We start from the raw sequence: 24,481 nt of genomic DNA on the forward strand, positions 1-24,481 counted from the left end.
CACCTTTCGCTTCATTTATAAAAAATAAATAAAAATAAAGCCAATTTGCCAAGAGACACTTTACATGCACCACATACAGTAGTTTCCTTGTCTGTTGTACGTCAATGTGCATCACTATATATGAAAGCATTAGAAAGTTGTATTATACTCCAAAGTAGGCCAGTTTGTTTAATTAAAGCTATCCTTTTTAATAAAGCGCAGAACAATTAAGCCTTTCACTGTACCCCACTTATTAATTCATTTTTGTGGCCTGCACTAGGATGAGTGTTGGTGAGATGTTGCTGCCAATGCTAAATGTCTGACACAAACTAACATATACAGTGTTTTCCTGTCTGTGTGTGAATAGTGTGTTATTGATGCTTATTTTACTTATTTTACTATTTATTTAAATTTATTTTATCGTTATTAATACGTACTGTGTGTATATGTTTATACTTATATTGTTTATATCTTTTTATCCTTCTTATATTTGTATGTGTGACATGCTCCAACAACACCATGACAAATTCCTCGTATGTGCAACGTACTTGGCAATAAAGCTCTTTCTGATTCTGATTCTGATTCTGATGCTATATATTTAGTGATGCACACTACATTTTTTTTAACATTGTTTAGTGTGTATGCAGAGACACTGTCCCCATAAGAATCTGGGAGAAGAATGTTTGTGGTTTTAATTTAACCAAACCATAAAATGGAGTATATAAATTACCACATAAGACAAAGCCTTGTGAATGTTAATTGCAGTACGAGTTGCTCAACCCTAGCTTGAAACAGTGTTATGTGCTGTTTTCTTGTTCAACACAATGGCTCATTAAAACGTCACCAACATGATTGATTCATCCCTTGATGAAATAAAAGATTAATCAGCCATATGGAGCATATTTCAGAAAGTTTGATAAGACTTCATATTGTATTTGTTGTTGGTTGTTAACTAAAAATCTGTGATGTCTTCATATTAATCTGTGGTGTGGTTGGTGGTGCTGTGGGTTCAATTATTTAGTTTCATCACCTCTTTTCTATCTTCCATTTTTTATGGTGTGAAGACCTCAATTTGCTAATACTAATTTAAATGAGTATAGCCAGTAATGTTTAGGTCAGCTCCATCTATCACATCCAGTAGAACAGCTGCTTATCATCTCAATCTTCTGGTTCTTTGATAGAGTCAAAACTCAAAGCTTAGTTTAAAAAGAATTTATAATAACGGCATCTCTCTTAATATCAAAAGCTGGCATGAAGATGATCCACGCCACATTTATTACATTATAAATTGACCATGCAGTGAAATACAGAAGTCAAATAAAGTAATATATCTAGAAATATACTGTACAGAACTTAATTTAACTTAATTAAAATGTTATGTGCAATTTAAAACACTGTCTTGCCTCTAAACTCGGATAACCTAATACCTTATATAATATTTTCATTCCATTCTTAAACCATTTTTTACTGATGACACAGGCCACAAGTGTTGAGATGGAAAGAAAAACTTTATTGATGTTTCTCTTACACAAGTCAACCATTACATTTCATACTGCAGTTTACAAAAATCCAAAGCTTCCTCACAGTTAGACAAAGAGCATCTGAGGAGAAAGTGGTGTTAAAATATCACATCATACATACAATAAGAAAAGTTTATAACAAAATGATAAGATTTAATTCACCACTCGTCATTCTTTTATTAAGGCACATAGGGCAACATTCTGCAATTAACATGTTAAAGCCCCCATCTTGCATACAAGCGCAATTTACCCACCTGCATTTTTCAACAAAGGGGGTTTGAATTTAATCTATTTTTATATATGGCAAAAAATCCATCAATCAACATTTAATGCTCAGCTCTTGGGGGTTTAATTTAAGGCATGCCATCTGCATGTGGAAGTCAAAACATCTCAGCAACAAACGGTCACACAACAATCAAAAAACAAAAACAAACCAATAGACAAAAACGATGAATAATCTTATCAAAGCAAACGATGTATGAAGGCCTCTATAAAGCTAATAATGAAAACCAATAAATCAACATAAGGTGTTATGTGTAAATACTCAGTGGAATCACAAATGCACACACACTCAAATTCTCTCTCTATCACTATTTATCTAACTCCCTCTAACTTCTGCTTTACCACATTATTTCCTCTTAGCCTCCTCTTGTTGGCTTCCTGAGTTACCCCTAAGTATGTAACTTATGTCTAGGAGTGTGGGGCGGGCCTGAGGATGTTTTTCTTTCCAGCTTGTACTTCTGTTGAAGACCTGACACCGAGCCCATCCTTCTGAGAAAAAGAAGAAAAGAAATAACTGCCTCGAGGATGGTTTAAGCCGAAAGACCTCCACCTGTTTTGGTCATTGTGACTGACAGACGGAGGCACAATCCCTGATGTTCTTATGCTTATGCTGTGTATGAAGTTACACATTGTTAACAAATGTAAACTCACTGAGCCGCAACTTTTTAACCTAAAATTGAAAGCCAAAACTCTCTTCCTCACACATTGTTCTCTCTCTAGCAGTTTTTGTTGTTTTTGTTATAATAACCGAGCCATAGCAGGTAACGGCCAACAGGAGACGCTGACGGGCCCTTTTACAGTCTCTTCCATACATCACATGAAAGCAAAGAACATTTACTGATACAGTAAAAAAAAAAAAAAAAAAGAAGGAAATCAACGTCATATAATTTTACATTTAACAGGATTCTGTCTGTCAAAGTGCTGTCAAATACTCTGTTACAGAAAAACTCAATATGCAACCAAACATTTAAATACAAGTTACACAAAGAAAAAAAAAATGGAAGTTATATTCACAGCAATATCTCTAGTCTATCAACGCCTACTGTAGTAAAAGGTCTACTGACCATGAGCCACATCATCCAAAATCCTTGTCATTCAGAACTCTTAACCCACCTGTGTGAGGTGTAGCTCTGCTACACACACCACCACCACCTTAGCTGACTAGTAAGTTACACATACACGCCTGGAGGTATCTATGGTTACCCAGAATAACATGTAAGTGCACAGGTGAGAGGTGCCACCATTAGTGTGAAAACCCCTGTTAGCAGTTGTGCAATGCTTACACTAGAACTCCTTGATAAACCTCCTTGGCTCCGACACATCCAGAGTTGTAAAAGTCGCATACATACCATACATACCATACATGCACACCACTAATTCAGAGCCGTCTTTGAGTTTGATCTACAAAGGCTTCTCACATCTACAAAACCACCCACAACCCAGTACACCAATGAACTAACAATGATATAAAATGACACACTAAAGCTACTTATAATACAGTAAACATCCAATTATAAAAGACAAAAAAAGTATAACTTAAAATAAAAGAGTCAGTAATGAGTGTAATAATAAGAATTAAAATGGAGCAAAAATAAAGCTTAAAAAGGTGATATCTAAATGTGAGGTTGGAGGATGGAAAAGGGACATGCACATGGGAAGTAGAACTAGGTGATAAGTGGAGGGATGTGGAAAAAAAGAAACAGAAAGGGAAAAGCTAACAGTGGCTGTGTTCCAATATTTTGTTCCAGCCTCCGCTCTTTATCTCTTCTCTTAACACCGATCTGGGCCAACGCGTGAGAGCAACTTGTACCTATGACCACTTATACTGTGGAAGAGCAGCTGGCTGACTGTTTACCACATTGTTTTTATCAGGTCATTTTCAGTATCAAGGAGTCAAGAGTTAAAAGAAACGGAGGACAGTACTTTTTAATGTTCTTTACCAGTACTGTGCTGTACTGTATGTACGTATCCGCATGGAGTGCAGTGGGTACAGGGTTAGAAAACTGACCTGACATCTCATCTATCGGTCTAAAATTAAGTCCTATGGCTGGCAGATCATTCTTGGCTCATTCTTTTCAATGTTTGCCTAATGGCATTGTTTTTTGTTCATCAGCACTCTCTGAGTTCATTTCAGCTCATCAGCAACCGAGATCTCATGGTGATGTTACTTTGCACAGTAATAAAAGCACAGTGTTGGGAAGTTCACTTTTAAACTGATTACCTGCTTATAATCACTGTCGTCACAAAATCCATTACTAAAACTCAATAATGTTATTAGGAGTTTTAGCCCTTTCAGTTAGTATTAAAGTAGAGTGAGCTCCACATATCCCGCTTATTACATGACGTATTACACGGCGTATTACACAGCTACTCATACAGAGGTTACTTGTCTTGCGTCCCGGTTGGGACGGTTAACTTTACCGCTGATGACCGGCGGAAGCCAGGTCGCCCCGGTGAGTCAGCTAAACATGTTAGAGCTAACTAATGCTCGGTTTGCACAGTTGCCATTAGCTCTGCTAGCGATCCCCGTTTCCTCCACCCTCTCTCTCCCTTTGATTCGCTGATTAGCGGTATGAGCTCCGTATAGCACAAATGTTGATTTAAAAATGGTCCGCCAGAGTCTGTGATCAAATCTCCACCCATGGCAACAGTCTGTTATACTTAGCAACGGTCTGTTATACAGAAGAAAAAAATCCGACCGTAGAATGCCGTGATTGACCAATCAGAATGAAGTATTCAACAAGGCCGTGTAATAATCGGAACTAACTTTTACTTACTTTTCATTGAGTTATCAACCATATACCTTGGCTTTCTTCAGTAAACTTTTGGGTTTTTTTTTAAGATTATTTGTTTGGGCTTTTCCGCCTTTAATGGACAGGACAGCTAGGTGAGAGAGAGGGGGAAGACATGCAGGGAATCGCCACAGGTCGGACTCGAATCCTGGACCTCTGCGTCAAGGCATAAACTTCTATATATATGTGCGCCCGCCCTACCAACTGAGCCAACCCGGCCACTTCTTCAGTAAACTTAATAGTAAGTGAACCTTAAGTTTCGAATATTGTTACCACAGATATCTGATCCTAAGGTTAAGAATTAATCTCGCAATTAAAAATTTTTCAATCAAATATTTATTATATTGCTACTTTTTATTTATTTTACCCTTATCATAATCTGTTTCCTTTACTTATGTGAGATATGATCCATTACTTCCCAGCCTTGTGCAGTTACTGCTAATGCAAGGCAGATCTGCCATGTTGATCTGACTCCACTTACAGACATGTCATTAGCATCATCAACCACTTAGCATTTCCACAGAAGGGTTATAACTATGGTACACAACAGCAAAAGATTTACAGCACCACAATGAGTATTGCTACATGATGCGGTGAGAAAACAAATTAGCTCAACGGTACTGTGGACTGAGCTCCTTAATTGTGCATGTTATAAAGAAGTGTGTGTTTGTGTTGTGCAGGGGGTGAACTTGAAGAGCTTAAGTTTTTAAAGAGTTTAAGTTCTTTAGTGTGTGTGCTTGTTTATGGTCAGGTCCTGTGGTACTTGTCATTGTAGCGGTGGATGGTTACACAGCCATGGTAGGAGATCGGCCTCGGCATGGCTGCCACTCCTGTGATGATCCCTGTTGCCGGGTCGTAACACAGGATGGTGTCTGATGCTTCGCCAGTTTCCCCTCTGCCACCAAGGATGAAGATCTTGCCATTGCACACTGACATGCCACAGCTCTCCTGCAGGGAGAGGGAGACAGCCATTAGAAGTCGCAGCTTCAGAGGATTCTTGCAATTGAATTCAAACAGTGTGTTCCTCAAATGCTCAGTATCTGCATTAAATCTATTACCTGTTTGTTAAAGGTGTGAACCACATGTATCCAGTAGTCCTCTGCGGGGTCGTAGCAGAATATGGACTTGGTGAGACCCCCACACACATAGATCAGGTTGTTGAGGGACACTGCTGTGATACAGCGCTTGGCGATGGGGATGTTGGCCCGCAGTAACCAAGAGTCCGTCTCTGGATCATAGCACTGAACCTGTGACATACAGTTACATGTAGTTAGTGTTTTTTATTGTGGTGAAAGAAAGAAGAAGAAAGACTCCATGTAGTGGGAAAAAAATAAAAAAATAAAATAAAAAATATATATATATGGAGCTCATTCTGTGGTTGAATCTATGTGGCTTTGCATACAATCCAAGCATTCTCTCACCCACATTTCTTTAAAATAGCCTCCTTCCAAACAGTGTTGTGTCTGACTGTAGCTAACGTGAACAACACATTTCAACAGACAAGGACCTTTAAGGATCAATGTGAATGACTTCAATGAATAATTGAAGCAAGGCACAAAAAGTCAGCCATGTAATGTTAATTCTCAATCAGACTGCCTATCTTCTTGTTTTCTAGCCTGCACGCACGCACACATACATACACACACACACACACACACACAAACATACCAGCTATTCCATAGAAGTTTGAGTTCCTGTGAATGCCACTGTCTCTTTGTTTACTACCTGTCGGTCAAAACACGACGGAACTATTCCTGCGTAGGCCGTCAAGTCCTGATCTGTTATCTGAAGCACAGTATTATACAGTCATACTGACAGATGACACAAATTTTCTAATCCTTGAATTCCTTTACATCGTTACCTCACATTCCCTCCAAGATCTTTATCTTGGTACCTTTCCTGTTATTTAATTAATAACATTTTTCTGTCTAAATGTTTGGTTTGCCGTAACCTGCTTCATTTATATTCTTCCTGAGCCATTCCCTTATTTCCATCAGCATTGTGTCAACATACACGTCACTGTCAAGTCATTAAGTAAATACGTTTCTATCAATGACTCATGATGTGAAATTAAACCTGAAATACTGCACAATTAACAAAGGGCCTGGACGAAATGATGAGGATACTATATATAATAATAGAATAATAGAATTATTGCAGTTAAACTAGCTATATCAGGATCAACCAGACTGACAAGGATATGGCTTTCATCATACCAGATAAACTCCCACAGGCTAAAAATGTTAAGTAAGCAATTCTTGAAGACTCAGGAAGCTGTATTTTATTAAGGAAAAGTTGATCTTTCAGTGATAGGCCAAAACTGTTGACTAGTCTGTGAACTAGCACATACTTTACGCATTCAATATTTCTTTCCTATGTCTGTTTCTAAGAAGGAAAGACCAGAAACATATTTTACAGTTTACATTGGGCTTTTTTATTTTTTAACACAAACACAAAACTTTAGTTTTTAATTTTTAAGCCTATCTATAGCGCAGACTATTTTAAATATATACCTCTCTCTAAGGTTACTGAAAGATCATTATCTGAGACAAAAAGCACCTCAGCTGTCATCACTATGTGATTAGGTGTGTGGTTGGGGGAACACACATCCTTTTCCCACCTTGTCTGAACAAGTGTCATCGTCAGGCCCTCCTCCTATGACAAAGAGCTTGCCGGCACAGCTGGCCACGGCCGGAGAGCTGACCGCCTCTTTCATGGGAGCCACCTCCGTCCAGCGGTTAGAGAAGGAGTCATAACACTCCACACTGTTCAGGCGGCTCTGCCCATCATAGCCCCCTACAGCATAGACCTGAGGGCAAACACACAAGCATATTCAGATTAATGGAAGAGTTGACATCACCACCTTGGAACAACTGATGTGCGCCAAAAGCTCTTTACAGAGAGAAATTGAGAGTTAGGGGAATTATTATTGTGTTTAGGTGTTATGATGAATATTTTTCCACGTATAACATGTACACAGAAACACATCCACATCCACTGTAAGAGAGAGAGAGAGATAGAAAGAGAGAGAAAATATTTCCAGTCAATAGATTTGAAACAAGCCTTGTGGTTACAAATACTACCCTCTTGAAGGACAATGAATGGCAAAATAAATTGGAAGATGCAGCATGGACAAGGGGGAAAAGCTGGTGGAAGGTAGAAATGTATGGTAAACTTCTATTTCATTAATAATGGGAAGGAGATCACGTGTCAAGAATAACTGGTTATGAGCATAGCACTGCTGATCAACAGACTGGTCTTATGCAACAGAAAACCTTCGGGCTGTTCCTGTCTCTTCACAAAATCTGAAGCATAAACAAGTACAGAGGAGAGGGAGAGAGAGGTGGAGAGAAGAGAGAGAAACAAAGACACAAAGAAAGATGGAGGTAAAAATGTGGAACAAAAAGACGGAAGTAGATGGGGCACCTGGATATTTGCATTCAACACCTGGGCTAATTGATAGAACTGCCACTTTTTTAACCGACAGTTTATACAGAGAAAAAAACACCCTTATGAACTTGTTCACTCTTTCACAAACACCCCAGGTACTGTTGTCTCTGTGTTTCTACTGTACATTCATGTGTTTTCAATGGCAACAACAGAAACACACTGTAATTCACAGACTAAGACTATGGGCACGTAGACCATAGCTGATACCAAATGTGATAACCACAGCTGATAACAAATGTTAAAGGAAGTATCTGTAGCACTGAAGATAAGAAGTTAATCAAATGCCACATGTTGAGGGGTTAGGTCAGATCACCCATTATTTTCACTTTCATGTAATTTTAAGCCACACAGGTTGTATTATTTCTTGCGCTCTTGAGTTTTGTTTGTGGTTCTAAAAGCATTGGAAAATTAAGAATTTGAATAGTAAAGTGTCCTTTCAGAAACAATGTCTGGTTATTTTGGAAGATCTCCAGACCTTTCTGTAAAGTGGAACTGTTTGTTTGCAAGTCCCTATGGAATCTGTTGACAGCGAGGGCTGTGGATTGCCTAGAGTAATGGGGACCCTAAAGTTAAATGAGAGAAGATGTTTTTTTCATAATTTGGGTGAACTGACCCTTTAACTAGCCACTGAGGTTATCCAGACACTAAGTTGTTTGAAGAGTGAGAGAGGGTGTTTGGGGGCACTGGATCACTCTTTTCTTTTCGCCCTCAGTCACTCGATAAAACACCCCACATGGTTTCCATACACTAAGTGTAAGTGTATCAATATATAGGCACATTCTACATTAGCTCAATGATGGTAGCACATACTCTATACCGACTTCAGATATGCGGTTATCACATAAACACTAAGCCAAACATGATTCATGACTCTCTGAGGAAACACTTGCTAACCACCAAACAAGCACATTCACTTTTTGTATGACCATGTTCAAACACACAGGGCTGAATGATTAACTGTCCCTAACATGCAGAGAGGTGAGAAGTAGTGACAACGAGAAAACAAAGAAAAAAAGTTGTGAAAACAACTTCGGGGAATAGAGAGCAACGGACCGACATAAAGAAAAAAAGAGATACAAAGACATTATGATAGATGAGAACAGCCGTCACCAAGTGCAGCCATAACAGGGAGAGGTAAACAAGTGGTGACCTATTTTTGCTTCTACTATGGAAACAAGACCAGTCCAACAGGACATCACAGAACACAGGACACGGAGAAGTGTGTGTGTGTTCCTATACTTAATATCCCTGTAAGAACCAGTTTTAGAAGTTTAGACTTAAGGTTGTGGTAAGGACAAAGTGAATATACAGTATGTAGTAAATGGAAGGTCTGAACAAGTATAATAAGACAAATGTGGCTGTGCTTATGTGTGCAAGTAAAAATAAATATGAATTTGAACTGAATATGCAAATTGTTTGAGTTGTGGAAGTCAGCGTTGAGGTCTTGGCACGAAAGCGTGAACATGCGTACAGGCTTGTTTACAACACCCAGCCTTTTTCTCCATTCTTGCAACTGGAGCATAAACTGCACATCAAAGGGTGAAACTGCTGACAGAATGAGGAAATGAGGCGGCGCAACGGAATTCTGAGGAAGAAAAGATATAAGGAAATTACATAAATACCAAAAGACAGAGTTCGGAGGAAAAATGATAAAACCAAGAAGCACCAGAGATAAGCACAAGGTAATTTCCAAAGAAAATATCTGTCAATCAAACAGAAAGAGACAAAGAAGAAATGAGAAGGGGAGGACAAAGGAGAAGACAAAACACCCACGTGTGTGACAGATACAGGAAGTGGTTGCAGACAAGAGCCTCTCCTGGGATTTAACATCTCAGAGGAATGTGTTTTTATTTATGCTTATATAATGTGCAGCAATATATATATGTACAACTGCCTCTTATATGTTGTGTGTGATGCCGGGCCAGTTTAACTTCTAAGTTGCAGGCCTACTATGCAAGTATACAAATACAGTACATAATAAATGGTGCTGCACACAAACGTCTACTATGCCGTCTTATTTTAGCATCAAATAATCTTTGCATGAGAGTGTTAAGACAGCTGCAGATCAGTAATTTTGAGCTTGGTTTCCTTTAATGTTCTATAACTTTTAGAGTAAGGTTAATGACAGCCATTTGGGTCCATCTTGTTTTCACCGTAACTTGATACATGACTCAGAGTTAATTGCTGACTTTTATAGCCAGAGAGTGACCCTCCAGCGGATTACCTCACTGTTGTGGAGGACCTGTGTGCAGTTACTTTGAATGCACGCACAACATGTGTTTGTGGTTTCTGTGGCAAGGCAACTAAGCACTTGAGTGTTGTTTGGCAGTAATACAAAATTCAGTACAGATTGGCCAGAATTGCTGCATTTGACAAGAACCCATCCTGAGTCAGGACCTTTCTATCAAAGGAAATAAAGGGCTGTTTTAGCCCAAAGCTTTCCAAAAAGACTTGTACTTGTGTCCATGTGTATCCTTTATGTGTTTACGTGCGTGTGTACTTGTACACGACTAAAACACACACATGTGAGTGGTGTATTAGCCTGAGGCATCTCTGTTTATGCTCTGTTCAGCTTACAGTTCAGAACCCTCTCGTGAGGTACACATGCTATAGTCGTACAAGTAATTAACATTTTACTTGCATAATGATGGTCTTTACAACCACAAATGCTACAAAAGTACATGCTATGCAATGAAGACAGACTTAACTTTCTAGTTTAAGAACATTTCCAAACACAACATGTGGTTACGAACATTTCACAGATTAGGAATAGAGTAATTTAATATTAAAGATTATTTGGGGGCTTTTCCACCTTTATTTGATAGGACAGCTAGGTGAGAAAGTGGAGAGAGAGGGGGAAGACATGCAGGAAATCATCACAGGTCGGATTCGAACCCTGGACCTTTGCGTCGAGGCATAAACCTCCAGGTATATGTGCGCCTACTCTACCCACTGACCCAACCCGGCCACACAAATTAATATAATATTTTCTTTTCTTGTAAATGGAATGCAGCATGCTGTAAGAAAATCAACAGCCTTGTAATGTATATATTTATAGTAGAGTAATTGTGCTTAATTATGCCTGTGTATGCAAACCCAGTGTGGGTTTACAGGCTTATCAGGGGTTCTCCCAGGTGTATGTGATTGTGCAGTAGAGACACATGTAATGGGCAAGTGGACTAAGCTAGTCCTTAACTTGAAAGTGTGAGGTGCTGGCACACGTCCATTAAACTCCCACTGTCTTCAGACAAGAATGTTCACCTAGCTCTGTACTAGAGACAGAAGGAAATTTGTAGGAATAATTACAAGTGACAGTTGAAGTATTTTCCATGAGTTCCAGTAGCTAACATAACTTGTTTATATGCCAGTTTAACATACAGTAAAGGCAAACTTCCTTCTCTATGTTGAATCAGCTTGTATGTATCTGGGATTTGGGAGACGGGCTGGCACCAGCCATTTACAAACCCTGGGGCAACAAACGGATGTGTCACACACACACACAAATAATATAATATTGCTACCTGTCACAAGGTGCCCTCATATACCAACATGGAGGATCACTGATAAGCAGAAAGCAGGCAATTGTCAAGTGATGTGACTGATATTCCTCAGTGTTTCTGCCACTGATGAGTCACTTAGGTCTAAGTTAAGACTAGCTACTTAATGTCAATCATCACTAAGTATGCAAAGCCCTCGGTGTGTTTACAAATGTCTTCAAGCCTGCAGGTTACAGAGTATGTGTAACAGTAGGATGAGACATATGATTTTGAAAGGAGTCAAAAAGTAACCTGTTGTGCCAGATTAGATGGTTTGTTACACAGAACCACCCGAGAAGCCGTCATTGGTGACAGTTGGCAAAAGGGCAGGCATTTTCAAAAAAATACTTAGATGCTTACTTGGATGAACCATCTGTCTATCAAAGTCCTGTCGAAGCCCATCGGGTGAAGAGCGAAAAGATCTTTTCCATTGAGAAAAGCCTTCAGTGCCATTCTTTGCTCATCTTTAAATAAAGAAATACCCTCCAGTTCTGATATAACTGATACTGCAGCATCTATGTTAGGAGCCGCAATTGTCGTTGGCCAGTTGCCCAGCACACACACCTAAAACACACCTGTAACTGCCAGTAGCTCCTCACAGGATTGTGATTTTGACTACTCATTCTCATATTTTGTGATATAGCAAAACCAATTTTACTGCAATCATTTAGCGTGCAGCGATTTTGCTTGGCTCCATAGTCGCTCTGTATCACATAGTAAATGAAAAACGTTAGCACGATTACTTCGGGGTATACGAGAGGGCCCGATAATGTACGACATAGCTATCTAGAGTTGTAAGGGTGCTATCAACGAGTGAAATCTGACACATCTATAAGTCAACCTCTACATCAGAGGCATCCACAGTGGGGTAACCATGCACCCTGATGCAGATGCATAAATCCAACTTGAGGCTCCCTCCTTACCTTGCCCAGTAGGACACCCATCTTGTGTCTCCAGCGGCCTTTGTTAAGAGAAGCCACTCTGATCCACAGGTTGAGCTGGGAGTTATACATCCACACGTCCCTGCTGTTGATACGACCACCTAAAAGCACCAAGGGACAAAGATGCCGGTCAATGGTTAATACATTTTGGGTTCAGTAAATTTAGCACTAGAAAATCCGATTGTTAGTGCTATCATTTGTAATCCAGTTGATCTGATATAAATGAGAGTTGTAAGTGTCTTATCTGACCTTAACCTGAGCTTGGTCTCAAGAGTTCCCCTGGCAAATAAAATGTTTCCTCACACACAGTCAAATATACAAGTTCCATTAAAGACACACACACACACACACACACACACACACACACACACACACACACACACACACACACACACACACACACACACACACGTTTCATTATTTCCCAGGTGTGGACTGTTGGGTTTTAAATCATTTCTAAAGCAAACAGGCCATACTCAGGCTGTTTTGCAGCTAATAAAGTTACAGCATGACTACTACTGCAGTCAACATCTGTTGTCTCTGGGCAAACATGCTCTGTAGGAAGTTAGAGAATAATAACACCTGACCAAGTTACAGTGTGACCCAAACACATTTTTAACAAGCCCTGACATGTGCCCTCTCTCTCTCTCTCTCTCTCTCTCTCTCTCTCTCTCTCTCTAACCACTCCACCACCAAACACACACAACCACACACACACACCTGTCTATTAATCCTCCACAGACTGAGGTAAAATCAAAACTGATCTTTTAACCCTTGTGTTGTCCTCCCGTCAACCTTGAAAAAACACTGTTTTTTTCGATGTTTTTGACGCCTTTTTTGACGCCTTTTTTTCACAGTTTGTTTTTGCTTTTTCCAACGTTTTAAATTGTTAAATTTTTCTTACACACATTTTCAGCGGTTATTTCTACGTCCCGTATTCCCTGATATAAAACAAAAAAAAATTGAAAACTGGTCATTGTGACCCGAAGTCAACACAAGGGTTAAAAAAGTTTTAGCATGAAGGACAGACAAAGACGTGATAAAATGTAGGTTAACCAATAAAAACCTAAGAAAACAGTGTCCAATTTAGGTTAAAAAGGAAAAGATACAACATTATCTAGAGACATTTGAAGAACTAGGTGAATTGTGTGGCCACTGCACTGTTATTTATTCCAATAACCCTTATCTGCAGGCATTTATCCAACAATAAGTTCAGAAGAAGTATATCTTGGAGCATCGGTGGAGCATGGCTACTAGGGTCAAGCACATAAACAGTGTGTGACAATCTGTGTTATTTCACACTGGGACTTAAACTGATCACATGGCGGTGATATCAGTTAATAAAATACAGATTAAGGAAATTAATAAGAACCCTCCAAACTTGGTGCCCTTCAGAGGAGAGCATTTTCCTACTTAACAATTGGGGTTAATACATGATGATCTCTTGAAACTGAAATAAAAACATTTCTCAAGTTGTTGTGATGGTGTCTGCAATTTGCTATTGGGTGTTTTCTTTGTACAGGACACACGTGGTTGGTTATATGGAGCAATAATAAAAGCATAAAGAAAACCTGCCAGCATAAACAAAGGTGTCTCTAGGCCTCTTCGCATGCAAACTAAGCAGTTTTTTTTCTGTATTGTAAGATAACTGACAGACAGACTAGACCAGTGGGTATGGTTATTAGGCATGTGTTTCATCTTAACAATAAAAAAATCGCCTCTGTGAAAGGTCACCTATTAATGCTCAATCGTTAATTAAAATTATACTGTAGCACACAGACGAAAGGAGACAAGGGAAGGAAGTTAACGTGTCTGCTTGTTGATCTTCTGAATAGTAAAAGAGGCAGACAGTCTGAGGCTTTTTAAAAATTTGCATGAGAAACATTGACAGAGGACAGACCACTTCAAAGATAGCCCTGCAAACCGAGAAAAGCTATTTAACAGAACTACTACCTTTAGAAGGCTGGCTTTTTTCCCACCAAAAACTTCTGTCCTACTGGCTCAGATGGGGAGGACCACTGCTGCTAATCACTGTTCTTAAGGAACAAGAGGCGTCTTTGGGAGGTCCCAATATGATTTGTGTGACAACTTTCTGAGAGTTATGCATTGCTTGAATTTGTAATGGTAATGCAAATGTTCTAGCTCAGTATGTTGTAACATGTCTGCTGTCTGAGAAAGAAAAACCAGGCTGCTAATGACTATGATGTCCACCCCTCTGTAATGTGTGAGGCAAGCACATGTGTTTTTCTGCTCATTAGCTGATAAGACATTATCCAAATCTTTATTTTATGTTGCCACAATAAACCAAGCTTGATTTACCTTGTGAGATCAGAACATAACTGAGATCATGCAGACTGTAATCTGAAGTACTCCAGTATTTAAAGCATTTGATAGTTAATTCAGCATCCTCAATCTGGGTCTGACAAAAAGCTGATTTCAATGCTATGGATGTGAGAATCTGTCTTCATTTCAGATCGACAAAGGTCAGTTTAAAAGATTTTCGTCAGATTCTGAGAGGCGTTTGTCACTCATCCTGCTCGCCATTTCCGGGTTAGCACTCCACCAATCAGATTGGTCATTGAGTCCGACTGCCCGCCCTCTGACCCAGCAAGTCAGGTCGGCCAAAATGAAGGCTGACGGCCCCTCCGACGGACGACGGCACGGAACACACCAAACAGACTTGAGTCATCGACCTTGCCAGAATGTCTGACGGCCGATTCTCGGGTTGGTGTGTCAGCGCCTTAAGAGGTTTTGTACACTCAATTGAGCCACATCCTATTTAAAGAAGTGTTTTAACGCTGGAAAGAGGGTTTTTTCATTAAACTGGGTTGATCATGGCATGTAGCACCAATTTAAGAAAAAAATTAAATTGGTGCTACATAGCCAGAGAAAAGACACTGTGATATTCCCTTTGGCTCAAAACCAGAATGCACGCGTGCCATTCCAATAAACGCTTCCACTGGTGGGTGACGTAATGCGAGCACGTCACAGAATCAATATGGTATCCGGCTGGTAACAAATCCACAATCTCGTCTAACGGTTAAATGGTAAGCTAAAATGTGTTTCTGAAAACATTTAGGCAAGAAATAGACAATACAGTAACAAAATCTTATATTATATATATCTTATAATGTTTATATTTGATCAACATGGTCTAGTTTCACAGTTTAATCTGTATTGGTCTGTGTTTGAGAGAAGGAGCTCTCTCGATACGCTTCTATACACTTTGTGTCCGCATGCAGAAGTACAATCTGTAGTTTGCCCTGTGGCCAGCAGAAAAACTCCAAGTGACGCGAAACGCCTGTGAGTAGGGAGATCTGGGCACTGATAAGATGGAGCAAAGTTTAACATAGTTCATTTACACATACTACCAACATTATTATGATACAAAGTTGGTTGAATATCGGCCTAGTATCTCTTTAAGACCACAGCTAACTGCAGCTATGTTAGAGACTGGAGGCCCTCCAAAGTATTTGCACCAGTTCCCAGTGTGAGGAGAGGGGCAGAAAGACTGGAGGTATGTGTGGGAATGTAATTGAGAGAATGCAATACAAAAATAAAGTTGAGAAAAGGGGACTAAATGTTTCAAGGCAGATTGGACAACAAAGGAAGAAAATGGAGCAACAAAGATCATAATATGCTACAAAGCAGTAGTGCATATGTATGTGTGTGAGTCAGAAAGACGTGGGGGAGGAGGGGGGGTGTATGTTGACTTATCCAGGCAGCACGTGGAGGTAGATTGATAGCAAACACGTGAGGACTTGGCACAGTGAGAGCATAAAAAAGCAAAACACTGCACACTCTGCTGAAGGGGATACCTTTTTTTCTCTAAATCTCCTTCTTTTTTTACCCCTTCTCTGTATCTTTTTAACTGCTGTTTTTGTACAGTAATGTTTTGCAACTCATGTAAAGAATGTTTGAGCATGAGCAGTCCCAGCAGGCACATTTGAACTTCTGTCAATGTTTATTCTTGGAAACATATCCAAAAAAAAGGAAAACACTTCAAACCTCCATACCCTATAACCAACAGCCATACAGAACTGCATCTTGTACACAGCAGATGTTTATATCAATGTTTGGCTTTAGAAACTACCTTCCACTGACCTCATCGGTTAAGATGAACGATGGTTTTGTTTAATCTAGATCTGTATTTCACCAAAAGAAGGCTTACGCCACACTTGGCCCATGTTCAGTTCCAAAAATGCAGCAGCCTTGCCAGAAAGCAATAAGTTATAATATCTCAGATTTAGATTTATTTGAAGATAATCACATCACAACCTATTAGTGTAGTCTAAAATCAAAAAAGAGATGTTAGATTGTTGCATACAGAAGATCCTAGAAAGATGCTGAACCAATGTAACAGGTGGTGACCCTGATGATTGACCAATAGGAAGAGAGAGGGAATGAGCTGGCCAATGAAGGCCTCTCTCAGCACTGAGCCTGGAGTGTGCATCCAGATGTTGCTCTCATATTTTCCTTCGACTCAAACTAACACAGGGCAAACAGCCACCATGGCCTTTCCTGCCTCTCCACTTGGGGATAGATTGCAAGCCAAGCCAAGAAACACACTGACCATGTCCCTGAAGAAGAGTACTAGTGATTTGTTGCTTTTTGGATATGGCACAATCTTACTATTATTAAGATAAACTAGACTTTGTAACAAACAAGAACACATAACCATATAGAAAGTGGTGTAATAGTATTGGTACCAAAGCTTAAAATTGACTTGAGATTCAAAGTTAATAGCCATTCTAAATTTTCTAATAGCCAAAATGGTTTTCGTGAGATAGAAAATACTATGAGTCATTGATTAATTTTAAATAGTAAAAAATGAAAGACAACATGCTAGGACAATTGTCACACACTTTGGAAAGATGTATTAATATTTAGAATTTAATTTAGCATCCGTAACTTAAAAACATTATCTGCCACAGTTAATAGATACCTGTACACTGCAGTTTGGCTGGTGTTAATGTTGACAGGACCATGTAACAGATGTAGTGGGGTCTTACCTGACACCAGAATGTCATTGCGGAGGGCGCAGACAGCATACTCTGACTTGGTGAACTCAGGTAGTTTGGCCAGGGATTTCCACTCTCCTGTGACTGGATCATAGCATTCAGTGTAGGGCAGGTTGAAGCCCCCCACTCTCTCACAACCCCCCACCACTACAATCACCTCAGAATATCCAGTCGACCTGTAAAAAGAAAAGGGAGCAGACTAGGGATGAAACAAGTAAAATATCTGAACCGTTCGCTGACAGTTTGGGGCATGCATGTATGTATTATTTGGTTATGTTAGCCTCACAGATTTCAGTCAAAAGGGCTTGTGCAGATAAAAAAAAAACTTCAAATAAAGTTATTGGGAGGGAAAAGCCTCAACAATAACCAGTAAAACCACAGTTGGCACGGATGGGGTGTCGAGTGCAATGCCCCCCCTCTGTACCAAAAACGTACTTAACCGAACTGTGAATTTTGTGAACCGTTCCACCCCTAGAGCAGACAAGGCAAGGCAAAGGGAAAGCATTGAAACATTCAGAGATGGAGGGAAATAACAACACAGCTGAAGCTATTATAAAAGAAAAAACGAACAATAGGACGAGCATATTTGAATTTAAAGGCTCGTTACAAGAATGTACAGATTACAGACATGGTATCTAATTAAAACGCTGTATATCAGTTGGCCTATACAAAAAGTTATAAAGACATATAAACATGCACATGTCAACACTAGGAGGGATTTCTAATTACAGATGTCAGAAATTTGTGCCAGGACAGGAACAGAGTGGTAATCAATACAACAAAACCACACTTGGGGCTAGACTTGAGCTGAAATTCCATTATCACAAAGCTTTTCTATTTGGCTGTTCAACACATGCCGTGGATATGACCGCATTTCCTAGGGGAAGCAAGCTAATTAACTACAGCCTCTTTTATTATTGTATCATTCTAAAATACTGATGCCGGATAAAGACTAGACTGTATAAGGAAAATCCAGTACATTTTGAATACCACTGTAAGAACACATGTGGCACAAAAGTATGTTTCTTTGCACTTTCCCCCACATTTCTCTATCCGTTTACTCAGATACAAGTTGGAGATCCGTGCTGTTTCTAGGACTGTCCTCGACTAAAGAAATTCTTAGTCGACTAACACTTATATGATTTTGTCGATTAATCGATTAGTTGATGTAATCGACAGAGCTGTGCTCTTTGAGAGGTGATTAAGACTAGAAAAGCACAATATAAATGTAGTTAATGAACCATCTGTAAAACTGAGTTTCTCCACAATTAATCCTGCAAAAGTACCACTTTAAATATTGTGCTTACCAGAAATGTGCTCATAAGTTTCTTGGAAATGAGTAATTAAGCATGAATAACCATAAAAAATAACTCATCAACTAAAGAAATCTTAGTCGACTAAGACCAAAACGACCGATTAGTCGACTAATCGACTAAGAGGTGGCAGCCCTAGCTGTTTCACATGCTTGCATGCATCTACAGTTTAAGACAGCCCAGGAGCATTTTAGCTTCATGTGTGTGCACGCAATGTGTGTGTGCACGTGAGTAATTATATTCTAGAGGCTTCCCAAAAGAAAGAAAAAAGGTGTTGATGTAGACACAGAAAGGGGAGAACCAGGCATCTGTTTTTAGCAGGAGCAGATTTGGCCCTCAGGGGCAGACAAAGCTGACTGATTGGCTTGCTAATCTGAACAGATCTGCCTGGATACAGACACAATACACCTGAAATACACGTCACACAGCATTAATAACTGACAACTGGCACTGTTGTCAGTTGTTTAACGCACAAAGGCAGCTGTACTGTTGTTTGTTGTACAGCAGGCTGCCATATGGTCCGTTTTGTATCTCATTCATAAGGTTTCAGTCAGCGCCAACGTTTTTCCTTCATCAAACACGACATCGTAACATCCAACTGCACACTCTTCAAATAAAAGAAGCACCAAAATAAAAGCAACAAATAAACAGGTAAAAAGTGAACAGGTGAGAACACCAAAGCCAAATACATCGACAAGGTGAGTTACTTTGCTGGTATGATAACAAGACTGAACATTTGCCGTTTCTTGCATCACATACAACATGCCCTGCCTCCCTCATTATCATTTCCATTTCAAAATAGGGCCACAAAACACTGCTCAGTCAAAGGCACACTTGTCTGTTCAATACAATAACATTCTTTGTCTCACTGTCTGTCTGTCTCTCTAACACAAAAAAAAATAAAAATGTACACCAATAACACAGACGCAACAAAAACACTGCTGTAAGTGGAAGCACCAAGTTCATCATTCATCAGTGTAGCCTCTAGCTATACAATGAATGTAGGACAAAAGGTTGACTAACTGCTTTTAAAGACACGTTTTCTTATCTCATTCTGATTTCTGGCATCCCATTGTAAGAGCTGTTTGAACCCAACAAGACAAAACAGCAATCAGAAAAGATCAAACTAAATCTTTTTTTCATTTTTTTGAAGTTGATTTTTTTGGGGCTTTTCCCTTTATTATGTAGTGACAGTGGATAGACATGAAAGGGGGAGAAAGATGGGTGATGACACGCAGCAAAGGGCAGCAGGTCAGACTCGAAATCGCGCCGCTACAGGACTCAGCCAACATGGGGCGAACGCTCACTGGGTGAGCTAGAGGCCACCCCAGTCTTTTTTTTTTTATAGAAAAGAACTGGTGCACAACGAAGCAGAGGTAACAGTCATTCATCATTCATGTGACTGCAACACAGCATATACTGTAAAAGTTTAATTGGACTAACAAGTCATACTTTTCTTCCACAAGCCAAAGATGTTGTGACAGGACAAACGGATTGATGGATCACTGTTTTTTTTCCCTATCTTGTACATAACATCTAGGCTAGATCATCTGTCGCCTTTCTCATAACTAGTCAGTCAACATTTTAGTTACCTGCGTGGACGAGTTCTGGGTGACATCATTTCATTTCCAAGCACGTGGTAGCGTCTGGCCTCGTGGAGAAGCTGGTAGCACTCCGGAGCATTCTGGATAATCTGGTCTCCCTCCACTGTCTGGACAAAATAGTTGGGGTGCAGAAGGGGCAGTCGCACATGGTGCAGCAGGTCCTTAAGCATGGGCTTCCTGTGCTCCACATCGTGGTACACCCATCTCATCACTGCCTCAAACACCTCTTCCTCCTTACCGATGGCCAGCTCATCACTGCCAGTGTACTCTTCCATCTCTTCTTTGCGTAGGTCGAGGAACTCCTCGTGCTGAGCCACGTCTGAGAAGTTGGCAATGGCGTAACTGCGGCATCGGCTGGCTAGCTGCTTCAGGGCATGGGCATCTGCGAAGCGCTGGATGCCCAGGCAGTTGCAAGGGTCCAGCTGGTCTTCAAGGAACTTCGCACAGGCATCACGCAGTGTGTAGATCTGGAAGAGGCTGGAGGTCTCAAAGAGGAACTGGACATTCTCTGTGGTGATTTTGGCACGGCCGGTGTAAACATAGTTGAGGAAGGAGTCCATCGCCTCAGCCAGGATGCCGTTGATCTCGACCAGCATCTCGCGGCTCTCGCGGTGATCGTTGCAGAACATGGCTCTGAAGTAGGAGGAGCAGGCAGAGAGCACAGCGCGATGGCAGGGGAACTCACGGCCCTGCACACTGATGACAACATCAGTGAACAGGCGGCAGTCGCGAAACTCATTGAATACCTGCAGAATGCCCTCTGAGTGGGATGAGCCAGAACAGAAGTCCAAGACATCCTGGCTGGCAAAGGTTTTGGAGTCAACCTCAAACACCTTAGGAGACAACAACACGTAGAAAGTTTTTGTTTTTTTACAATTTCTGCCTTTAATCACTTGGCACAAAAAAAAGCTGCAAGATAAAAAAAGCATTTGACAGCACCTTGCGTTTGACAGCTGGTGAGTCTCTGATCCCAGAGTCCTCCCTGTTCATCCTCCTGCCCAGAATCAACACCATGGCTGCTACCTTAAACGTAGACCTTCTCTAAGCTTTAAGACGACCTGAGGATGGAGACCAATCAGTACAGTGTTATTACAAAAGAAACATGTTTCCATTATATCACTATATACTATTATCATGGCATCTTATCAGGTGTGGAAGGAGGGGATAGCCAGTTCATGAATTCATAAAAAGCAACTGAACTGGATCAATGTAGTACAAATTGAGAACATTCACTATGGGCAAACAAAGCACTCACAGAGCGAAGCCATAAAGCATATGTAAAAAGTAGGGAAAAAAAAACATTTGTCAAGCCCATGGGGTAGAACTAAAATGTCTTGCATCACAGATTAAGAAAAAAAGTTTTGAGGAATGAAATCTAAGCTGCATACAAATCTGCCTGACAGTTGCTTTAGCTCATCACTGCTGCAAAACAGTTTTACCCTGCAGCACAATGGACTGCATGAGATGGAAGATGACAAAGAGATACAGGCGGGAGAGAGGTTGAGCAACGGTAGGAATGCCAACCTACATCAGGTGTGTTTTGAAAGAGAGTGGGTGGAGGGACACCCCAAAATCATTGTTTGAACATGTGCAAAGCCAGTGCTACTGATAACCTTGAGTCATATTCTGTTTTAGTTAAACCTGTAGTCTTTGGACATTTGTCTACTTACAGCCAACAACCAATGTGTTGTTGGCTGTAATGAATTATGCTTTGCTCACATCCACAAAGAATGTGTGTATATTTGGGGCAGCCAATTCTCAAGTTCTGGAAGATATTTCATCAAAAAGTGTTCATCATCAGTTTTTCATAAAAACTCTCTTATCTATAGCCTTTAATCCTGTGAGGTTATTAATCTCAGGTTATTTTTAACTGTGGCTCAGCCTGGGCAGACAGGTTATTAACGTGCAGCAGCAACTCCTTGATGTCATGTGGACCTGATGCACGAAATATTTACTTTGTGACTAATACCAACTGAGGAGTAAAATAACATGATATAAAAACACAAGAAATGACATAAAACATTTTCTTTAATTGTTGTAATTGATGTGATGTAAAACAGAATTGACAGAGGCTTATGAGAAAACAATCATATACATATTATTTTGCTATTTATTTTTTGCTAAATATGACATTATATCCCACTATTTAAGTATTAATTACAAACAATCAAGTACAATGTTTTCATGTATATATGATGCTAGGTAACACTGAACAGTGAACACAGAAAACAGTTGTGTTTCTGTATTTAGACAAAGGAGACTTAGCCTCGTGCCGACCGTTAGCCCTTGTAAACAAACATACTAGAAAAAAAACACTAGCGGTTGCTTTACTCAATACAAATTCATCCGGAAAGTAAGAAATAATTCTAAATTCAGAACTCACAAACTCATTAACAACATCTTTTGTAATAGATACAAGGTGTTACCTTACAGAGACGTTTCCAGATGAAACTTCCTCTTCGGTTACAAGTGAACAAAACAAAACAAAAATAAATCTAGCTATATATCCTGAAATATAGTTTAACAATATCTTTAACAATGTCTGCCCTCGAATATTTATGGCAAACAAGGTAGGCTGTTATATAGCCGATACATTTTGGCTTTCAGGGGATGATAAAAACAAAAGGGCTCAAACTGGCTAACAGTAAAAACAGAACCCATATATACTTGTCAGGCAAAAAAATATCCAGCCCACTGCGCCCACTAGGCTGGTGCTGGTGGTGCATTATGGGTATTTGAGTTAAATTGATTGTTGTCGCTTACTTTTTCCCCTTAGAGAAACAACATTTCCCAAGAGTCTTTCGTTCTACACGTGGCTTTTCTTTGTTTGCAAACAAACGCAACTTTTCGTGGAGAAAAAAAGTTCACAACAACAAATGACAGCGGTTGAACAATACACGCCAAGCAATAACAGTTTTATGGCGTTACTTGTATGAACGTATAGAGAACAGTTACTACCAAAATATTAACCGTAAATTGTTTAGGCAAACGTTAAAATGCCAGCCTTACGTTTTATCATAAACGTCTAGGTATTTACGTAGTTACATCGACATAGAATGGCAAACAGAATGAATATGGACAGAAAGAATATGTATATGTGCCTAACAAAAAACGCTCTGTAATATGATCCTATTGCCACGTGAACAGGATGAAACGCATGCTACACTTGTTTTCAGGTGAAGAGGAAGGAGGAACTCAGTTGGAACAAAGGACGTCACAACTGCCTTAGCTGTTTGTTTGTTTTTCTGAGAGCTCCCAACTGAGTTCCCTGAAAGTGTCCACGATGTTGTCAATGACTTGGTTTACACTGTAAAATGAATTTTAACCTTTACACATTATACTTCTGTCAGTGAAAGTTGCTGCTTGTGGCACTTCAAAATGTAAACACACACACACACACACACTCTTCATGAAATGGGCACAGCTCAGAGCAGGTGAGAATATTATACAATGCAGACACCTGCTGTACGAGTTCACCAGAACAAACCCTTGTAATCGGAAGACTACCAGGAAGATAAGAAGGGTAAGCATCACTGCCAAGAGCAAACATGAAAAACAGGAAAATCAGTCAATGCAGAAAAGAATCAGACAAGTTGTAGCCTATTATTAGAACTGTGTAATTGCAGTACCATGGAAACTGATAGTATATAATAGCAAATGTGATTTTGGTGCTGATCTGATCCACAGACAGATGTAGAAAGGATGACGGTGAGCACCATGAGCAGATGTGGGGGGAGCAAGGCCCAGTGGCTTGATACTAAGCAAACACACTTAACTTTGGTGCAGGAAAGAGCAGTGCAGAGCTCAGTGTACAGACAAATGTGTCCCTCTGCTGTTGAGTTCTTGTACCGGTTACAGATGACACACAACTGAGACAGAGATAAGTCCCTGCAGCTAGGATGTCTGACTCATCACTATCCATCACCACCACACCTTCCTACAGTAAATGAGGGAAGGTGCTCTTTTCTCTAATTCTAGTGCATTAAGTTGCCAAGTCAGTCAGCCATTCGTTAATGATCTTCTTGGACGACCAATTTTAGACA

At 39.9% G+C, this 24,481-nt stretch overlaps 1 protein-coding gene across 2 annotated transcripts; it reads right to left on the reverse strand.

The window, feature by feature from the left end:
- Positions 1-1,472: 1,472 nt before the first annotated feature.
- Positions 1,473-23,433, reverse strand: klhl24a (kelch-like family member 24a). 2 transcript variants are annotated; one of them, XM_031281360.2, is made up of 8 exons: positions 22,870-23,433; positions 21,378-21,496; positions 20,427-21,271; positions 17,513-17,697; positions 12,483-12,601; positions 7,194-7,382; positions 5,632-5,820; positions 1,473-5,521 (listed from the first exon to the last, which is right to left on the reverse strand). In XM_031281360.2, the coding sequence occupies exons 2-8, from the start codon at positions 21,450-21,452 to the stop codon at positions 5,321-5,323; spliced, it is 1,803 nt and encodes a 600-aa protein (XP_031137220.1). In that variant the 5' UTR covers positions 21,453-21,496; positions 22,870-23,433; the 3' UTR covers positions 1,473-5,320. The 2 variants fall into 2 exon arrangements, with proteins under 2 accessions (XP_031137220.1, XP_031137219.1); XM_031281359.2 differs by having other exon boundaries at positions 22,865-23,432.
- Positions 23,434-24,481: the final 1,048 nt, after the last annotated feature.

Source organism: Sander lucioperca, chromosome 9, assembly GCF_008315115.2.
Source record: "Sander lucioperca isolate FBNREF2018 chromosome 9, SLUC_FBN_1.2, whole genome shotgun sequence".
Lineage (NCBI taxonomy): Eukaryota > Metazoa > Chordata > Actinopteri > Perciformes > Percidae > Sander > Sander lucioperca.

Bases quoted from the DNA above. Each gene is read 5' to 3' on its own strand.
- klhl24a (XM_031281360.2), bottom strand. From the start codon at position 21,452: ATGGTGTTGATTCTGGGCAGGAGGATGAACAGGGAGGACTCTGGGATC. The intron at 17,698-20,426 runs GTAACTAAAATG...TTCTTTTTACAG, and splicing joins CCCAGAACTCGTCCACGCAG to GTCGACTGGATATTCTGAGG. The intron at 7,383-12,482 runs GTAAGGAGGGAG...GTTTGCCCTCAG, and splicing joins TGGGTGTCCTACTGGGCAAG to GTCTATGCTGTAGGGGGCTA.